Genomic DNA, 18,967 nt, shown 5'->3' on the forward strand with positions numbered 1-18,967 from the left:
AAATGCTTGAAATGAAAGGTGCTTTAATGAACGCTTGTCTAGAATGGTTCGCAAGCAATAAGGTTTGCAAGGCACCCCAAGAGCCTGGCCTTCGGCTGGGCTCCTTTTCTGCTGCAAATCAGAAGGAGAGTGGTTAGCAGCTTAGACTGAACGGTCCAGCATATGGAGTTAAGCAAGCCGATGGGCAGGTTTTGGCTGGTATGACTGAGTGAGGGAGGAAGACAGAGAATAAGGAACTTACCCTCACTCCCATGAACCTGTCCCTGAGAACGATCCATGAGAGCAAGAACACAAAAGCTTTGTTGCAGCAGAACAATACGGAGACATCCGTAGTGTTTATTTTCTTTATTGCATGTAAGTACAGGTAGTTTGTGAGTGTCCAAAGAACACCAAAGGGTGCTGCCTTGGTAAAAAACACCTTCAAAGTCAAGCCATTGTCTCCAAAAAATCGACAGCATTCCCTAAAACAAGGAAAGAGAGGCAGTGTTATTATATTCTTGGGTTGAGACAGATCATTTTTATCCCCCTCTACCCAGTTTTTTTGTTTGTTTGTTTTTAGCAGATGCAGGAAGGAGTGGAGTTCTTTTATTTATTATTATATTGTAGCAACGTCTTTCTACCAAAGCCCTTCAAACTAGTCCACTGAAGAAAGCATTGCACTAGGCTCCCAGCACAAGGATTGGCCACTGTGGATTATTCCTTTGGTCCATGTTGGGTATGAAATGGTTGGTTTCGGAGAAGCTCATGGTGGGACCATTTGATCTGAAGAAGCCCCAGTTCCACGGTGACCACCTAAGGGATTCTGCTACTTGGTTAGTAAAAGAAGGAAGTCTCTAGACCAGGAAGTCTCTAGGCCTTTCTTTTCAGGGGCCTGGACACTCAAAGAGAACTCCCCAAAACATATTTTTTTAAAATTTGCCTCCAAATGAAGTTGTCTCTGGGATCAGGCAGTGGCATTCATTTCTTGGGCACATCTAATACATTTTGACTATTTTATCAATGGTGTTAACTGTACATTTTCTCCATGAGGGCCTTTTTAGTTGGTCATTTCACATGTGGAAGGTCCTGTCCCCACGTCATCTGAAAGGTGATCACAAGAAGGATAAGCAAATCCAAGAGCTCAGTGCCTTAAGGGAGAAGGAGATGAGGAAACACCTGGAGACAAACATTTTCCAACATCACCTTTCCAGAATCTAGGGGAAGGATCACTGGTATTTGAAAAACTGCTTGAGAAAAAGAAAGCCAACCTTGCTCAGGCAGAAGAGGATGGAGGGGAGGAGGAGGGGGGCAGACGGTGTGGACAGAGGACTAAGTGGCTGGCTCTGCAGACAGCTGCCCGTTGCCTGCTGCCCTGCCCAGGAGCAGAAAGCATCATTCTGCCGAGCTGGATGAGCCAGGCCAAGGAGAGGGATGTGTGAGGACATGCTGCCATAGCCATCACTGCCCAAGCTCACAGCAGGGCCCAGTGTGGCCCAGATACCAGCAAGTGAGGATGGGAGTCAGGGCAAGAAAAGATGGAACTAGAACAAGTCAAATACACTAAGGTGGAGAACAGCCACAGCCCAAGCCACCTATTAATAACATGAAAATGCCATAATCAAGGAGAAAAATGAAAACAAGAGTCAGAGAGGATTGGATGCAATTGTAGATTTAATTTGATTGTTCTTTCCATCAATCTAAAATACAACTCGCCTTTGTTCATTACATCCACAGAAGAAATGGAAAACTCATCACTGTTTGCTGAACTCTGTGCTGCTTCTAAACCAGCAAGAGGTAAAATGGTCAAATCACTAAATTTACTAAGAAACTGATTCAACTGAATTGACTCCATTTTGGCTTTCTATGAACGGAGCTTTCATCTAACTGACATGATATTTCTGTTTGCCCTGTAATTTTCACACAATAGTTCAGTTACACTTTCCATGCATTTTTCTCCAGCCCCTATTTGCAAGTCTTCCTTCTTTCCAGAGAATAGCAAGGAAAGATAAGAAGGCTTTCTTCAATGAACAGTGCAAAGAAATAGAAGAAAACAACAGAATGGGAAAGACTAGAGATCTCTTCAAGAAAATCAGATACACCAAGGGAATATTCCATGCAAGAATGGGCTCGATAAAGGACAGAAATGGTATGGACCTAACAGAGGCAGAAGAGGTTAAGAAGAGATAGCAAGAATACACAGAACTATACAAAAAAAGATCTTAATAACCCAGAGAGCTATGATGGTGTGGTCACTCACCTAGCGCCAGCCAGACATTCTGGAGTTCAAAGTCAAGTGGGCCTTAGGAAACATTACTACAGACAAAGCTAGTGGAGGTGATGGTAATTCCAGCTGAGCTATTTCAAATCCTAAAAGATGATGCTGTTAAAGTCCTGCACTCAATATTCCAGCAAATTTGGAAAACTAAGCACTGACCACAGGACTGGAAAAAGTCAGCTTTCATTCCGATTCCAAAGAAAGGCAGTGCCAAAGAATGTTCAAACTACTGGGCAATTGCGCTTATTTCACATGCTAGTAAGGTTATGCTCAAAATACTTCAAACTAGCCTTCATCAGAATATGAAAAGAGAACTTCCATATGTGCAAACTGGGTTTATAAAAAGCAGAGAAACCAGAGATCAAATTGACAACATCCATTGGATTACAGAGAAAGCAAGGGAATTCCAGAAAAACATCTACTTCTACTTCATTGACTACACTAAAGCCTTTGACTGTGTGGATCATAATCAACTGTGGAAAATTTTTAAAGAGATGGGAATACCAGACCACCTTACCTATCTCTTGAAAAACCTGTATGCAGGTCAAGAAGCAACAATTTTTTAGAACCAGACATGGAACAACAGACTGGTTCCAAATTGGGAAAGGAGTACGTTGAGGCTGTATATTATCATCCTATTTATTTAACTTATATGCAGAGTACATCATGTGAAATGCTGGGCTGGATGAATCACAAGCTGGAATCAAGATTGCTGGGAGAAATATAAAAAACTTCAGATATGCAGATGACACCATCCTTACGGCAGAAAGTGAACAGGAACTAAAGAGCCTCTTGATGAGGGTGAAAGAGGAGAGTTAAAAAGCTGGCTTAAAAGTCAAACATTCCAAAAACTAATATCATGGCATCCAGTCCCATCACTTCATGAAAAATAAAAGGGGAAAAAGTGGAAGCAGTGACAGATTTTATTTTCTTGGGCTCCAAAATCACTGCAGATGGTGACTGCAGCCATGAAATTAAAAGACCTCTGTTTCTTGAAAGGAAAGCTATGATAAAAAGCGAAGATCTGCTGACAAAGATCTATATAATCAAAACTATGGCTTTTCCAGTAGTCTTGTACCAGTGTGAGTGTTGGACCATGAACGAGGCTGAGCACCAAAGAATTGATGCTTTTGAACTGAGGTGCTGGAGAAGACTCTTGAGGGTCTCTTGGAATGCAAGGAGATAAACCAGTCAATTCTAAAGGACATCAACCTTGGAGATTCATTGGAAGGATTGATGCTGAAGCTGAAGCTCTAGTACTTTGGCTACCTGATGCAACGAGTTGACTCATTGAAAAAGACTCTGATGCTGAGAAAGATTGAAGGCAAAAGGAGAAGAGGGCAGCAGAGGATGAGATGGTTAGACAGCATCACCAACTCAATGGATATGAATATGAGCAAACTCCAGGAGATAGTGAAGGACAAGGAAGCCTGGTGTGAGGCAGCCATGGGATTGCAAAGAGTCGGACATGACTGAGCAACTGAACAACCACCTCCTTCTTTCAGGGATGGTAACCAGGGGCAACTTCCTTCACGTTTGTGATCATGAAGGCTCACAAAAAAGTGATGTCAGCCCCTTAAGTATGATCAGTAGGAAAACCAAGGATTCTTTAATGTCATTCATATCAATGGGCTTCCCAGGTGGCACAGTGGTAAAGAATCTGCCTCCTAACACAGGAGATGCAAGAGTTGCTGGTTTGGTCCCTGGGTCAGGAAGATCCCCTAGAATAGGAAATGGCAACCCATTCCAATATTCTTGCCTGGGAAATTCCATGGACAGAGGAGCCTGGCGAGATACAGTCTATGGGGTTGCAAAGAGTTGGACGCGACTGAACACACACACCTTGGAACTAAACTTAGAGGTTACCCTTCCAAAGGGAACATAACACAAGGAGGATTTCCAAGTTTCCCCGGACTGTTATAAAAAATGATTCATGTTGTGGCAGGGGGCCATACAAAGTCAACTGGACACCTTATCACCTGAGAATCAATGTTTGACTCATCCAAAGTGCAGTGGCTGTCGAAGTGGCAGATGGGGAACAAGTATGGCTGGGTAGGGAACCGTGCAGGTTGCCGACCGGAAGTTGGGAGGAGAGAATTCCCAGATGGCGCATTGGTAAAGAATCTGCCTGCCAATGCAGGAGGTGCAAGAGATGCCAGTTCGATCCCTGGGTTGGAAATAGCAACCCACTCCAGTATTCTTGCCAGGAAAATCCCAAGGACAGAGAATACTTCTGGGCTACAGTCAATGGAGTTTGCAAAGAGACATGACTAAGCACACACTCAGAGTGGGAATACATCCCAGAGATGGAAAAGGCATGATTTCTAGGCCCAGCAGAGCTCTGCTGGCCCTTTGAGGATTCATGGTCAGGGGATTACAGATCAGGTGGGTAGATTTTGGTTCTAATGAGACTAAGATGATTGGCCCCTGAGTCAGTAAACCTCGAGTTGTTTTCAGATCAAAGACTATGTACTAAGCCATGTCAGCTGGCTTGGGTATATGACCCACATATACCCTTGATAGGAAAGGGACCCAAGACAGATGATGAGCACAAATCCATTTCTGCCAAAGCCCTCTCCTTGGTACACCAAGAACAGAGGATAGTAGACACTCTCTTGACTGCTTCCACTTGGCTGACACGACAGTCTAACACTGTCCACTCCTGGCAGGACAAAGGCCTGAAGCTGGCAGGTTACTCCCCAGCACACCCAAGCCCTTCAGTTCCTACTGACCTGAATCATGTTGGCCAACATTTCAACGTGTTTGCTTCCAACCCTGCTTGTGTCCATTGTTCTTGGTTGTTTCAAGTGCATAATTCAATTAACTATTTCCTAAATCAGTGATGTATGACTGAGAAAAGAAAGTTGTGCTTTTCCTATGAAATCTATGTTGAGAGCTTCAAGGAACACTTAATAAAAGGAAGTCACTAAAATATCACTGCTGAATTAGGTGTAGATGAAACACTGTGAAAGACAGTGAAAGCCATAAAAATCTGTAAGTTCTACACTTATGTAATTTAAAAAATACCTATGTTCTTGATGTTCTTTAAAGAACTCTCACTGGGATAGGTTGGTTTGGTGGGATAAGGATGGCTTATCATTTAATTAAAATCAATAAGTACCTGTTTATCACTTGTTATAGTCACAGTTCTAGACAAGGCACTGTAGCTGATACAAACCAAGTAAACAGTCCCTCTTTTTGAAAGATTATGGTAAAACTGGGGAGATAAGACTGATTCCTCAAAAGGAAGTAATGCAAGTTTAAATAAAATTACCTATTAAGTAGTGTGGAATATAATAGTGCTACAGAATTCCTGTCTAGTGGCAAGAGTTGGACTGATTAGAGAAGGTCTCATAAAAGATAAGGTTTTGAGTTGAACCTTGAAGGACAGTTGGCATTCCAGTGATCATGAATCTGCCTACCAAGCAGGAGATATAGGTTTGATCCCTGGGCCGGGAAGATCCTCTGGATAAGGATTTCCCACTCATGTATTCTTTGCTGGGAAATCCCATGCATAGAGGAGCCTGGCAGGCTAGAGTCCAGGAAGTCACAAAGAGTTGGACATGACTTAGCAACTAAATAACAACAAAGACAAAATTGAAGGATAGTGAGAATTTATACAGCTCGGGTTGGGGAGGAGGTTAACGTCCTTAGAGAGAGAAGAGAAGAAATTGTATCCACAACACAATAATAAATGGTTATAAAAATGGCAATAATTTTTCAAACTAAATATAGAGTGGCCACATTTAAAAAATTAACAGAAGAGTTAGAATGTAAAGTTGATTAATCTCGAGGTGGGGAGAGAGTGAGAGAGAAAGACAAAGAAAAAAAGGTAAAATGAGAAGGTCAAGCTAGAAGGTCTAATATTGAACTGAAAAGAACATTAGAAAGAGAAAATGGAAAAAATGAAATGGAGGAAATTACAAAATAAATAATTCAAGAAAATTTTTGGAACTATAGGATGTGAGTCTTCATGATGAAAAGGCTTATCAAGTACCAAGCAAAATGATTGAAGAACCATGACAAGGCATATACTCGTGGCAGAAAAGGGATAAAGATAAGACTTAAGGCTCCCTAGAGAAATAAAACCGGCCAAAGGATGCGCTCAGTTGCTCTGTTGTGTCTGACTCTTTGAGATCTCATGGACTGTAGCCCACTAAGGCTCCTCTGTCCATGGAATTTTCTAAGCAAGAATACTGGAGTGGGTTGCCATTTCCTTCTCCAGGGGATCTTCCAGAGCCAGGGATAGAACCAGCGTCTCTTGCATCTCCTGCATTGGCAGGCAGATTCTTTACCACTGTGCCTTCTGGAAGCCCGTATGCCTGAAACTAATACAACATGCCAGAATACTGGAGTGGGTAGCTGTTCCCATCTCCAGGGGATCTTCCCAACCCAGGGATCGAACCCAGGTCTCCCACATCGAAGGTGAATTCTTTGCTAGCTGAGCCACAAGGGAAGCCCAAGAATACTGGAGTGGGTAGCCTTCCCAACCCAGGAATTGAACCGGGGTCTCCTGCATTAAAGGAGGATTCTTTACCAACTGACCTATCAGTGAAGCCCTGGGGCTAAAGGATAGGAAATCATAATAGCATCAGACATCTCAACAATAAAAACAGAAGCCAGGCAATTAACGATTTTTCAAGGAAAATATTTTTCAAGTCAGAATTCTTAAAATCAGCCAACCATCCATCCATCAAATGTGAGAGTGAAACAGGCATATCCTCAGTTAGCCAGTGTGTGAAACATGGTCTGGCAAGCTACAGGAGGATGGGTTACACTAAAACCAGGGTGTAAACCAAGCAAGAGGAAGACAGGGCAGCAGGGGACAGACTCCTGTCCCCACGGGCAGGACTAACACTGGCCCACGGATGGCAGACCAGGGAGTCACAGACGCGCTGGGAGGCGAGGCTCCTGATTAAACCAGCACAGGGAACATGTTCACAGGTTTCTGAGGTGGTGGAACATTTTGAAAAAATAGTAAGCATTAATGGAAATCAAGGTAAAGGCAACAAAAAGAGGCAAATGCTGCTGGCAGGAGAAACAGGAGCTCCTGGTAAAAGGAGACAGTCGATGAGTTAAATTTGCCCACTTATAATTAGCCAAAAACTGGGATAGCATTATGAGAGAACATAGTCAGGTGAAGAGGGGATGGGGTCTAATGGAAATCAATGCATCTAGCTGTCACAAATATCCGTAAGAACTGGGAGTGACTGAGAGTGAGGAGGTGTGGGGCAGGAGTTGCTATTTTTTATGATAATTCTTTTACTGTTATTTTGCTTTTCCAAGGTATGTACCTGTATCAGTATTAAGTTGCTAAAAACTAAAAACTGTTCAAAAACACATGAGATGTTGCTGTGGCTGAAGCTGCCATGAAGAGTCCCCTGAGACAACTTTGAGGGGTGCAGTTTGAAAACCATAGATAGAGAGAAAACCTACCCTATTCTTTGACTGAACTCAGAAAATTAAGAGCTCCCAAAGAGTGCTGAACGAGGATGGGTACCCCTCTACCATCAGGGGCAAGATCCTCATGGATGATGTAAAGCCTGGTTGAAGGCAGGGCACACGTATCACCTTCGAGAAGGAAGGGGACCAGAATCCCAGCATCATCTCAGCTGACGTCATCTCTGTCATAACGGAGAAACCGCATCCTTGCTCCCACAGGCAGAACGAGAACCTCGTCTTTGAGATCTTCATCTCCTTGAGCAAGGCTCTGACCCACTGCTCTGTGGAGGTGAAGACCCTAGATGACTGTCTGCCCAACATCCCCACCAGTAACACTGTCCACGCCAGGACTGCAAGAAGGTGCCAGGTAAGGGGATGTTGTTGCCAGAGAGCCCCATCAAGAAGGGGGATGTCTTCATTTTCTGCACCAACCAGTCCCCTACCTGTCTTACACCCCAGCAGAAGGAGGTGCTGCACCAGGCATTGCTGATATGACTCTGGTGGGCTGGGGCCCGGAGCAGGGGAGGTGAAGGCTAGCTGGGCCTGACGCCAGCCCTCCCCCGAGCCTCAGGGTGTGCAGAGGAGCCAGCCCACTGCACGGACATGACATGAAGATGGGATGGCATGGGACTTTTAAACTGACACAATGAAGTTTTTGTTGTTGTCAGTCGCTAAGTCATGCTCCACTCTGTAGCACGCCAGGCCTCCCTGTTCCTTCATATTGAAGGAAATAAAGTTTTTTTTTTCCTTTAAAAAAAAAGATGCTGTAACTCAGACAGATTAAGTGATGCTCTCAAGTTCAAGTTTGATTGAACTGCAACCTGGGCTCACCCCTCAGTGAACACTCCCAATGATCCCCTTTCTCTTCTGGATCCTTTCCATCACCATTAAACATGTCTAAGCCTCACCAAGCTTAATATCAACAAAATGCTTCCCCCCCGCCAAAGCAAGAGCGAGCATCTCATCAACCCCTTTTCCTCTCTCCAGCCCTCTTTCAGAGCCAAGCTTTTAGAAAAGTCATGGAACTCATGTCCCCCATGACCACCTCTCTCACCCTCAACTCACCCTAATCCAACGTCTGCTCTCAACACTCACCCAAACCCCTAGATCGGTTAGAGAGACCTTCTGTTGCTAAATCCAATAGGCACTTTCAGGTCTTCATCTTACTCTTGGAAACCATCACTGACTGTTCCTCCCCGAAACACCCTTTTTGGCTTCCAACTCAGCAAGCTCCTCTGGGCTTCCTCCCACCTCTCCACACCCTCCCAAGGCTTCCTTGTTTTCTTCCAGGGTTCTCTTCTAGTCCACTCTCTTATTACCCTGCAAACAATGACTGAGGCAATCTCATCTACTATCAAGGTTTCAAAGGCCAGCCAGTCAGTGTCTAGTGAAGAAACTTGTCCAGTCTGGTACCACCCGCATCCTGGACACCAGACACTGAATATTCAGCCTTTCCTAACGAATGCCCCATCTTTCCCCTCAATGCTCAATCACCATAGTCAGTTCAGTCCAGTCGCTCAGTCATGTCTGACTCTTTACAATCCCATGGATTGCAGCACGCCAGACTGCCCTGTATATCACCAACTCCCAGAGTTCGCTCAAACTCATGTCTGTCGCGTCGGTGATGCCATCCAGCCATCTCATCCTCTGTCATCCCCTTCTTCTCCCGCCTTCAATCTTTCCCGGCATCAAGGTCTTTTCAAATGAGTCAGTTCTTCACATCAGGTGGCCCAAGTATTGGAGTTTTAGCTTCAGCATCAGTCCTTCCAAAGAATATTCAGGATTTCCTTTAGGATAGACTGGTTGGATCTCCTTGAAGTCCAAGAGACTCTCAAGAATCTTCTCCAACACCAATTCAAAAGCATCAATTCTTCGGTGCTCTGTTTTCTTTATAGTCCAACTATCACATCCATACATGACCACTGGGAAAACCATAGCTTTGACTAGATGGACCTTTGTTGGCAAAGTAATGTCTCTGCTTTTTTTTATTTTTTATTTTATTTATTTTATTTTTTGTTTTTGTTTTTTTTTCTGCTTTTTTTAAATATGCTGTCTAGGTTGGTCAGAGCTTTTCTCCCAAGGAGCAAGCGTCTTTTAATTTCATGGCTGCAGTCACCATCTGCAGTGATTTTGGATCCCCCCAAAAATAAATTCTGTCACTGTTTCCATTGTTTCCCCATCTATTTGCCATGAAGTGATGGGACCAGATGCCATGATCTTAGTCTTCTGAATGTTGATCTTTAAGCCAGCTTTTTCACTCTCCTCTTTCACTTTCATCAAGAGGCTCTTTAGTTTCTCTTCACTTTCTGCCATAAGGGTGGTGTCATCTGCATATCTGAGGTTATTGATATTTCTCCTGGCAATCTTCATTCCAGCTTGTGCTTCATCCAGTCCAGCATTTCGCATAATGTACTCTGCATATAAGTTAAATAAGCAGGGTCACAATATACAGCCTTGACGTACTCCTTTCCTGGTTTGGAACCCATGTGTTGTTCCGTTTTCAGTTCTAACTGTTGCTTCCTGACCTGCATAGAGATTTCTCAGGAGGTAGGTCAGGTGGTCTGGTATCCCCATCTCTTTAAAAATTTTCCACAGTTTATTGTGATCCACACAGTCAAAAGCTTTGGTGTAGTCAATAAAGCAAAAGTAGATATTTTTCTGGTTGGCAATTTGATCTCTTGTTCCTCTGCCTTTTCTAAATCCAGTTTGAACATCTGGAAGTTCTTGCTCCACATACTATTAAAACCTAGCTTGGAAAATTTTGAGCATTACTTTGCTAACTTGAGATGAGTGCAATTGTGTGGTAGTTTGATCATTCTTTGGCATTGCCTTTCTTTGAGATTGGAATGAAAAGTGACCTTTTCCAGTCCTGTGGCCACTGCTGAGTTTTCCAAACTTGCTGGCATATTGAGTGCAGCACTTTCACAGCATCATCTTTCAGGATTTGAAATAGCTCAACTGGAATTCCATCCCCTCCACTAGCTTTGTTCATAGTGATGCTTTCTAAGGCCCACTTGACTTCCCATTCCAGGATGTCTGGTTCTAGGTAAGTGATCACACCATCCTGGGTATCTAGGTCATGAAGATCTTTTTTGTATAGTTCTTCTGTGTATTCTTGCCACCTCTTCTTAATATCTTCTGCTTCTGTCAGGTCCGTACCATTTCTGTCCTTTATTGTGCTCATTTTTGCATGAAATGTTCCCTTGGTATCTCTAATGTTCTTGAAGAGATGACTAGTCTTTCCCATTCTATTGTTTTCATCTATTTATTTGCATTGATCACTGAAGAAGGCTTTCTTATCTCTCCTTGCTATTCTTTGGAACTCTGCATTCAAATGGGCATATCTTTTCTTTTCTCCTGTGCCTTTCACTTCTCTTCTTTTCTCAGATATTTGTAAGGCCTTCTTAGACAACCATTTTGCCTTTTTGCATTTCCTTTTTGGGGGGATGGTCTTGATCACTGCCTCCTGTACAATGTCATGAACCTCTGTCCATAGTTCTTCAGGCACTCTTATCAGATCTAATCCCTTGAATCTGTTTGTCACTTCCACTGTATAATCACCATAAGGTACCACAATTGCTAGCCACTTGGGAATCGCTCTTAACATCTCCTTTTCCCCTTTCACATCTAATTCATCACCAAGGTTTATTTCTCTTAAGTTTCTTATTGTTGTGACCACACTTGTCTCTGTTCCTCTTCAACTGGACCACGGCTGCTGGGAGCTTCTCTTCATAGTTGCCTCTCCTCCAGTTCAACCCATTCCATACTCCATGCTACGACCAGAGAGAGACCCTTCTTTTCCCTCACTTTTATTTAGGATGAGGGCCAAGCTCCCCACTCCTGAACTGGCCTCTGCCCATCCCATAGATTTACCCATCACTTCTTCTTCGCTACTCGGAATTCAAGCCACTTGAACTCATTTCGGTCACTTGGCTTCAACGCTCTTTATTCTGCTCTGGGTCTCATTGGATTCTCTATTCCCTCGAAATACTCTTCCTCCTTCTTTAGGTGGTTTCTTTCCAACCACTGGGTATCAGCTCATACACTCTCTTCAATGAAGTGCCTGACACATGCTCCCAATGACCTGGAAGCCTCATCATAGGTAAGGATCCTTTATTGTAACTGCTTATTTAATCACCTGACTTCTTCACCAGAATGTAAGATCCATGTGGTCATTATATTTCTGCTTCATTTTATATCCCTAGAATTTAGCCCATAACATGTGTAAATAAATTTTTTTAACACAATGAATGTGCTTATTCCTTTCTGGAGGACCACTGGTTTTCAAGCATTGATGCACACACCATCAGTCTTAGAAATCTCAGGGATCTTTTAAAAATACAAATTGCTTGGATTCATCTCTAAACATACGCAATCGTACTGTTCCTCGAGGGGCCTAGGATTCGGTAGAGAGTGGTGCAGTTTATATGAGGGGGACATTCCTGGCAGCATTCCATAATGCAAAAATGTATATTTCTTGATGTATTTTCCCACAGTAGCACTGTGTTTCTGTTTGCAACTCATGTTAACACTGCCACCTGGCATTTATAGTTCCCTGTCCCTCTCTGAGTTGAAACTGTGATTCTTGTTTAACCTTTAAAATCTCAAGGGAGTCACATTTTTTGAAATTTTATGCATAAATGAAAGATTAGTCATACCTGTATTTTGTTACTGCAAATTTGCATTAAAATGAGACTGTGCTGTATTTTAAAAAATTTCCAAATGATTTTCAGGTGCAGCTAAGTTTGGATCCCAAAGTTTATGCTGTCTCTCTCTCCCTACCTCCTCTGTTTGCTTTATTTCTTTAAAAAAAATAAAAAATCATGGTAAAATCCAGATAACAAAAGTTACCATCTTAACCATTTCCCCTCTTTTTTCCACATATGCTGACTTATTGAATTTTGATCACATCTTATGCACTAGATTCTTTAAAAAAGTATTTATTTGGCTGCAGCAGGTCCTAGCTGCAGCATGTGGGATCGAGTTCCCTCAACAGGGACTGACCCGAGTCCCCTGCATTGGGAGTGCGAAGTCTTAGCCACGACCATCAGGGAACTTCCCCATCTTAACTATGTTTAATTATTTAGTTCAGTGGCGTTAAAAACATTCACATTGTTAGCTAACCAGTCTCTGGAACCCTTTTTATCTTACAAAACTGAAACTCTGTACTCTAAATGACAACTACTTATTTCAGTCTCCTACAGCTGCTGGCAACTGCCATCTACTTTCTGTCTCTATGAACTGTCTATTGTATTAATAGGTACCTCAAATAAGGGGGATCACACAGTATTTGTCCTTCTGTAACCGGCTTATTTCACTCAGCATAATGCCCTCAAGGTTCATCCATGTTGTGGCATGTGTCAAAATTTCCTTCCATTTAAGGCTGAATAATATTCCTTTGTGTAAAAAAAATATTCCTTTGTGTGTATATATCACATGCTGTTTATCCATTCATCTATTGATGGACACTTTGGTTGCTTTCACCTCTTGGCTACTGTAAATAATGCTGCTATGGACACTGATATACAAATACCTCTTTGAGACCCTGACTTCAATCCTTTTTCACATATACCCCAAAGTGGTATATAACCCAGAAGTTGGACTATAAAGAAGTCTGTGTGTCAAAGAATTGATGCTTTTGAATTGTGGGGCTGGTGAAGACTCTTGAGAGCTCTGTGGACAGCAAGGAGGTCAAACCAGTCAATTCTAAAGAAAATCCACCCTGAATACTCATTGGAAGGACTGACGCTGAAGTTCGGGCTCAAGTTCCAATATTTTGCCCACGTGATGCGAAGAGGCAACTCGTTGGAAAAGACCCTGCTGCTGGGAAAGACTGAGGCAAAAGGAGAAGGGGCAGCAGAGGATGAGATGCTTGTATAACATCGCTAACTCAGTGGACATGAATCTGAGCAAACTCCAGGAGATACTGAAAGACAGGGGAGCCTGCTGTGCTGCAGTCCACGGGATCACAAAAAGTCAGACACAATTTAGTGACTGAACAAAAACAACAACTCAGAAGTAGAATTACTGGATACTACAATTCTACTTTTTTCCTTTTTGAGGAATTATCACACTGTTTTGCCTAGTGGTCATATCATTTTACATTCCACCAAAAGTGCACAAGGGTTCCATTTTTTTCACATCCTTGTCAACACTAGTTGTTTTCTGTTTTTAAATATTTAATATATTATTAAATTTTTATTAAATAAATTATTAAATATTAAATTATACATAATAAATTATATTATTTAATATTTAATATTTAAATATTTAGTTATTGTAATGGCTACAAGGTGATACCCCATTGTGCTTCTGATTTGCATTTCCATCATAATTAGTGATGTTGAGCATCTGTTCATAAGCTTGTTTGCTATTTACGTATCATCTTTGGAGAATGTCTATTCAAGTCTTTTACCCATTTTTTCATTGTTTATTTTTGTTGTTTAGTTGTAGGAGTTCATATACTCTGGATATTAACCCCTTGTCAGATAAATGATTTGCAATTTTTTTCCATTACATAGATTGCCTTTTCATTCTGTTGATTGTGTCCTTTGATGCAAAAGAATGTTAAATTTCAACGCCATCCAATGTTTACTTTTGTTGCCTGTGTTTTCAGTGTCATACCAAGAAGTCATTTCCAAATATGATGCCAAAGAAAGGCCCTGTGCTTTCTTCGAAGAGTTTTATAGAGCTACCTCTTGGAAATTTTGATTCATTTTGAATTAATTTTTGTATAAGGTATAAAGTTAGGATCTAACTTCTTTCTTTTGCATGCCAATATTCAGCTTTCCTAGCAGTATTTGTAGAAAAGACTGTCCTTTTCCCATTGGATGGTCTTGGCACCTGTGCAAACATTGTTGACCATATATGTGAGGGTTTATTTCTGGGTTCCCTATTCTATTTTGTAGGTGTGTATGTCTATCTTCATGCCAGTACCACATTTGAAGCCAATTTTAACAACTATGCTTTATAAGTTTTATAATCAGGAAGTGTGCCAATCCTGTTCTCGTTGTTCAAGATTGTTTTGGCTATTTTGTATCCCTTGAGATTCCCTATAAATTTTAGGGTAGATTTTATTATTTCTGAGGAAACATACTGTTGGGATTTTGATAAGGATTGCATTAAATTTGTAGATAGCTTTGGGCATCAGTGATATCTTATCAATATTAAGTCTTCCATCCATGAATACTGGATGTCTTTCCATTTGTTTCTGTCTTTTAAAATTTTTTTTCTGGTATATTTTGTAGTTTTCCACATGTAAGTCTTTCACCTCCTTAGTTATGTTTACTCCTAAATACCTTATTCTTTTTGACAATATTGTAAATAAAATATTTTACTTTTTTCTTTTTTAGAAAAACCTTTTAAAGTATATAACATATATTTAAGTGCACAAAAAGTAAAACATACAGTTTAATTTTTATAAAGTAAAACACATGTTACACCATCTCTACCAAGATATAGAATATATGCCCACACCCCAGAAGCTTCCCCTGAGCCTCCTCCTAGTCATTATCTACCCCCTTAAATATTATACAATCAGTGTGGAGACTTCTATCTCCATATTTATTTTTTTCCTCTAATAAAGTTGGAACCATACATTATGTACTCTTTAGTGTCTGGTTTCTTTTACTCAATTATCATGTCTGAGAGACCGTATCCATATTGTTGTAAGTACCAGTAATTCACTTGCTATGTAGCATCTAACTTTAAGAATGTACCACTATTTATTCATCCTATAGTTGAGACATTGAGTGGTATGGATTATGAGCAATGTTGCTATGAACATTTACATATATTTGGTGCACATTTGTATGCATTTATGTTGTATATAGATCACAGAGTGGAAATGAAGTTTCTGAGGATATCTATATACTTATATATAGATACACTCCTCCCAGATGGTGCTAGTGTTACCACTAGCACATTTACCCACTTGTAAATGGAGGCGACATAAGAGATGTGGTTTGATCCCTGGGTGGGGAAGATCCCCTGGAGGAGGGCACGGCAACCCACTTCAGTGTTCTTGCCTGGAGAATCCCATGGACGAAGAAGCCAGGCAGGCTGCAGTCCACAGGGTTGCAAAGAGTCAGACAAGACTGAGGTGACTTAACATACATACACATAGATACACACACACATACGGATAATGGTTTTCAAAAATAGTTGTGCCAGTTTATACTCAAATGAATCTTTAAATCAAGACTTTGCTTACATTTAATATAATCAATGCTCCATTTAGGTTTAATTCTGTCATCTAACTACTTTCCATTAAAAACATAGTGATGTGTTATGTCTGGGAGGACACGCAGGACACCCCCAGCTGATACCAGGCAGAGATCCCCCACATTGAGTGCAGTGTGGTGCCAGGCGGATGCAGCTCAGTGCCAGGGCAAGGGGCTCAGGACAGAGCTTAGATCCCTAGGAGTAAATCCAGTGTCGAGCGCTAAGAAGAAGACTACCAATTTTCTTCTCGGATCTGTCTAGATTGAGAGGCTCTGGTGTGCTTTTGTGCTTGCGGCTCAAATCTCTGTACTAGGCTCTTTCTTATCAGGGTCATTGGAATAATTCCACCAGACAGTGATTTTGATCCCGACCATCCCTGTTCACTCCCGCCCCCCTTGTGGTTCAGCTGGTAAAGAATTCACCTGCAATTTAAGAGTCGGACATGACTGAGTTGACTTTCACTTCACTTCACTTCATCCCTGTCTACAGTCTGAACTTAAATAAGCTTGCATTCATGTTATTATATATTGATGGTGATAAAATATGTTATCCAATTTCAGGGAAATACACACATGCACATAATAGAAGATAAAAAATATACAGATTTAGGTAGGTCAATAGATGGGAGAAGGCAATGGCACCCCACTCCAGTACTCTTGCCTGGAAAATCCCATGCACAGAGGAGCCTGGTAGGCTACAGTCAATGGGGTCGCTAAGAGTTGGCACGACTGAGCGACTTCACTTTCACTTTTCACTTTCATGCATTGGAGAAGGAAACGGCAACCCACTCCAGTGTTCTTGCTTGGAGAGTCCCAGGGATGGGGGAGCCTGGTGGGCTGCCATCTATGGGGTCGCACAGAGTCGGACATGACTGAAGCGACTTAGCAGCAGCAGCAGCAGCAGGTCAATAGATTAAAAAAGAGAGATTGACTAATGTATGAAATAAAAATTATAATTAAACAAAATGACTAATTTGGGCTTGCTTTCTGCTGCAAATACAAACTATACTTACTGAAAATAAAAATCATGATTGGAAATATAGGCATGGCAAAATTAGAACCGTAACAATAGTTACCTTTGATCTCCTTCCTTTGATCTCCGTAACCCTTTGATCTCCTTCCTTTCATAGGTCTTAAGGCCTGTTAATATAAAATGTCATTTAATGGGACCTCCCTGGTGATTCAGTGGTTAAGACTCTACGCTTCCATCACAGGGGGCATGGGTTCGATCCCTGGTCAGGGAACTAAAATCCCACATGCCACACAGCATGGCAAAAAAAAGAAAAGAGAAAATGTCATTTAAGTACATTTTGATACACGAAAGAAAGTTAAATGTGTGGGTTCTGGCTCAGAAGACAGTAAAAGGAATAAGAAAATTGGAAAATAGGTTTGAAAAATCAAACTGGTAAATCAGTAGTGCAGTAATAGGGGGTTTGGGGAAGGCAGAGGCACAGGATAAATTTCCAACAGACTGAGATAGTCCTTCAGGTCCTCTCCTGAGAAATGTGTGTACATAGGTGTGATTACTGTGTCACGCCAGCCCATATCGGGCTTTTTAACTGATGACATCTCCTAAGAATGTTCCCTTGATGTTACATGGTTTTCTACTTACTGAATTATTTTTTTGTTTCACCTATGTACTTCTAGGTTAGTGTTATTCCACATGGACACCTGCATGGACATTTTGCTATATTCTGCATAGATTTAAGGCTGATGAATTATATTGTGAGAGTTTCAGCTATCCCCCCATTATTGGACACTATATTACATTTGTTTTCCCCTATTATAATAAAAAGGTAACAAATACCTTCCTTCTTACAGTTTTCTATACATTTTAGAAAATTTTCCTGAAAAATAACTACATTCATAATAGAATGTGAGCAAGCTTAATGATGACCCAAGTGTTAGCTTAAAATTCTCTACCAACTCCCATGATTAGGGCACAGCTAGATCATAAAGAAAACAGGTGCCATGGAGAGAATTAGGTTACAACCCCTGGTGGGGGGGAGATGTATTTGGATGCTCATTTCACATCCAAGGGGTGGTTCTTTAGACTTCAGCACATACTGAAGGACTTTATTGAAAGATCGATGGCAGAATAGCTAAGATGCACAGCATATTCATAGAGCCCTGTGCCACTCGGCATCTTGATTCAGACTATCAATGAGCAGATAAAAACTGGCTGTAAAAGATATTCAATCCAGCATTAGGAGGGGAGTTGGACTTCATAAACTTGAATGCTTTTCAACTTAAAGATTCTGAGATTAGAAAATAAAACCTTTCGAGGACCTCCTTGGTGGTTAAGTGCTTAAGACTCCACCTTATAGTGCAAAGAGTATGGTTCAATCCCTGGTTGGGAAGCTAAGATCCCGCATGTGTGTCTGTGTGTTAGTCCCTCAGTCATGTCTGACTCTTTGCGACCCCATGGACAGTAGCCCACTACTGAGTTTTCCAAATTTGCTGGCATATTGAGTGCAGCTCTTTCACAGCATCATCTGATAGGACTTGAAATAGCTCAACTGGAATTCCATCACTTCCACTAGCTTTGTTCATAGTGATGCTTCCTAAGGCCCATTTCACTTCGCATTCCAGGGTGTCTGGCTCTAGGTGAGTGATCACACCATCGTGATTATCTGAGTCATGAAGATCTTTTTTGTATAGTTCTTCTGTGTATTCTTGCCACCTCTTTTTAATATCTTCTGCTTCTGTTAGGTCCATACCATTTCTGTCCTTTATTGTGCTCATCTTTGCATGGAATATTCCCTTGGAATCTCTAATTTTCAAATCCTAAAATATGATGCTATTAAAGTGCTGCACTCAACATGCCAGCAAATTTCGAAAACTCAGCAGTGGCCACAGGACTAGAAAAGGTCAGTTTTCATTCCAGTCCCAAAGAAAGGCAATGCTAAAGAATGCTCAAACTACCGCACAATTGCACTCATCTCACAAGCTAGCAAAGTAACGCTCAAAATTCTCCAAGCCAGGCTTCAACAGTACGTGAACCGTGAACTTCCAGACATTCAAGCTGGGTTTAGAAAGGGGAGAGGAA

General features: G+C 41.5%; 1 protein-coding gene and 1 pseudogene across 4 annotated transcripts in view; one reads left to right on the plus strand and one right to left on the minus strand.

Annotated features, from left to right (window-relative positions):
• SLC35F3 (solute carrier family 35 member F3) overlaps positions 1-18,967 on the minus strand; it is a 412,876-nt gene that overhangs the window by 18,800 nt on the left and 375,109 nt on the right. For all 4 annotated transcript variants that reach the window (XM_043926802.1, XM_043926805.1, XM_043926803.1 and 1 more), the window contains one exon: positions 242-461. In XM_043926802.1, coding sequence (XP_043782737.1) covers positions 242-461 — 220 coding nt within the window. The remainder of the gene's footprint in view (positions 1-241; positions 462-18,967) is intronic.
• On the plus strand, positions 4,286-8,191 carry LOC122708735 (annotated as a pseudogene).

This window comes from Cervus elaphus, chromosome 15, assembly GCF_910594005.1.
Source record: "Cervus elaphus chromosome 15, mCerEla1.1, whole genome shotgun sequence".
Classification (NCBI taxonomy): domain Eukaryota; kingdom Metazoa; phylum Chordata; class Mammalia; order Artiodactyla; family Cervidae; genus Cervus; species Cervus elaphus.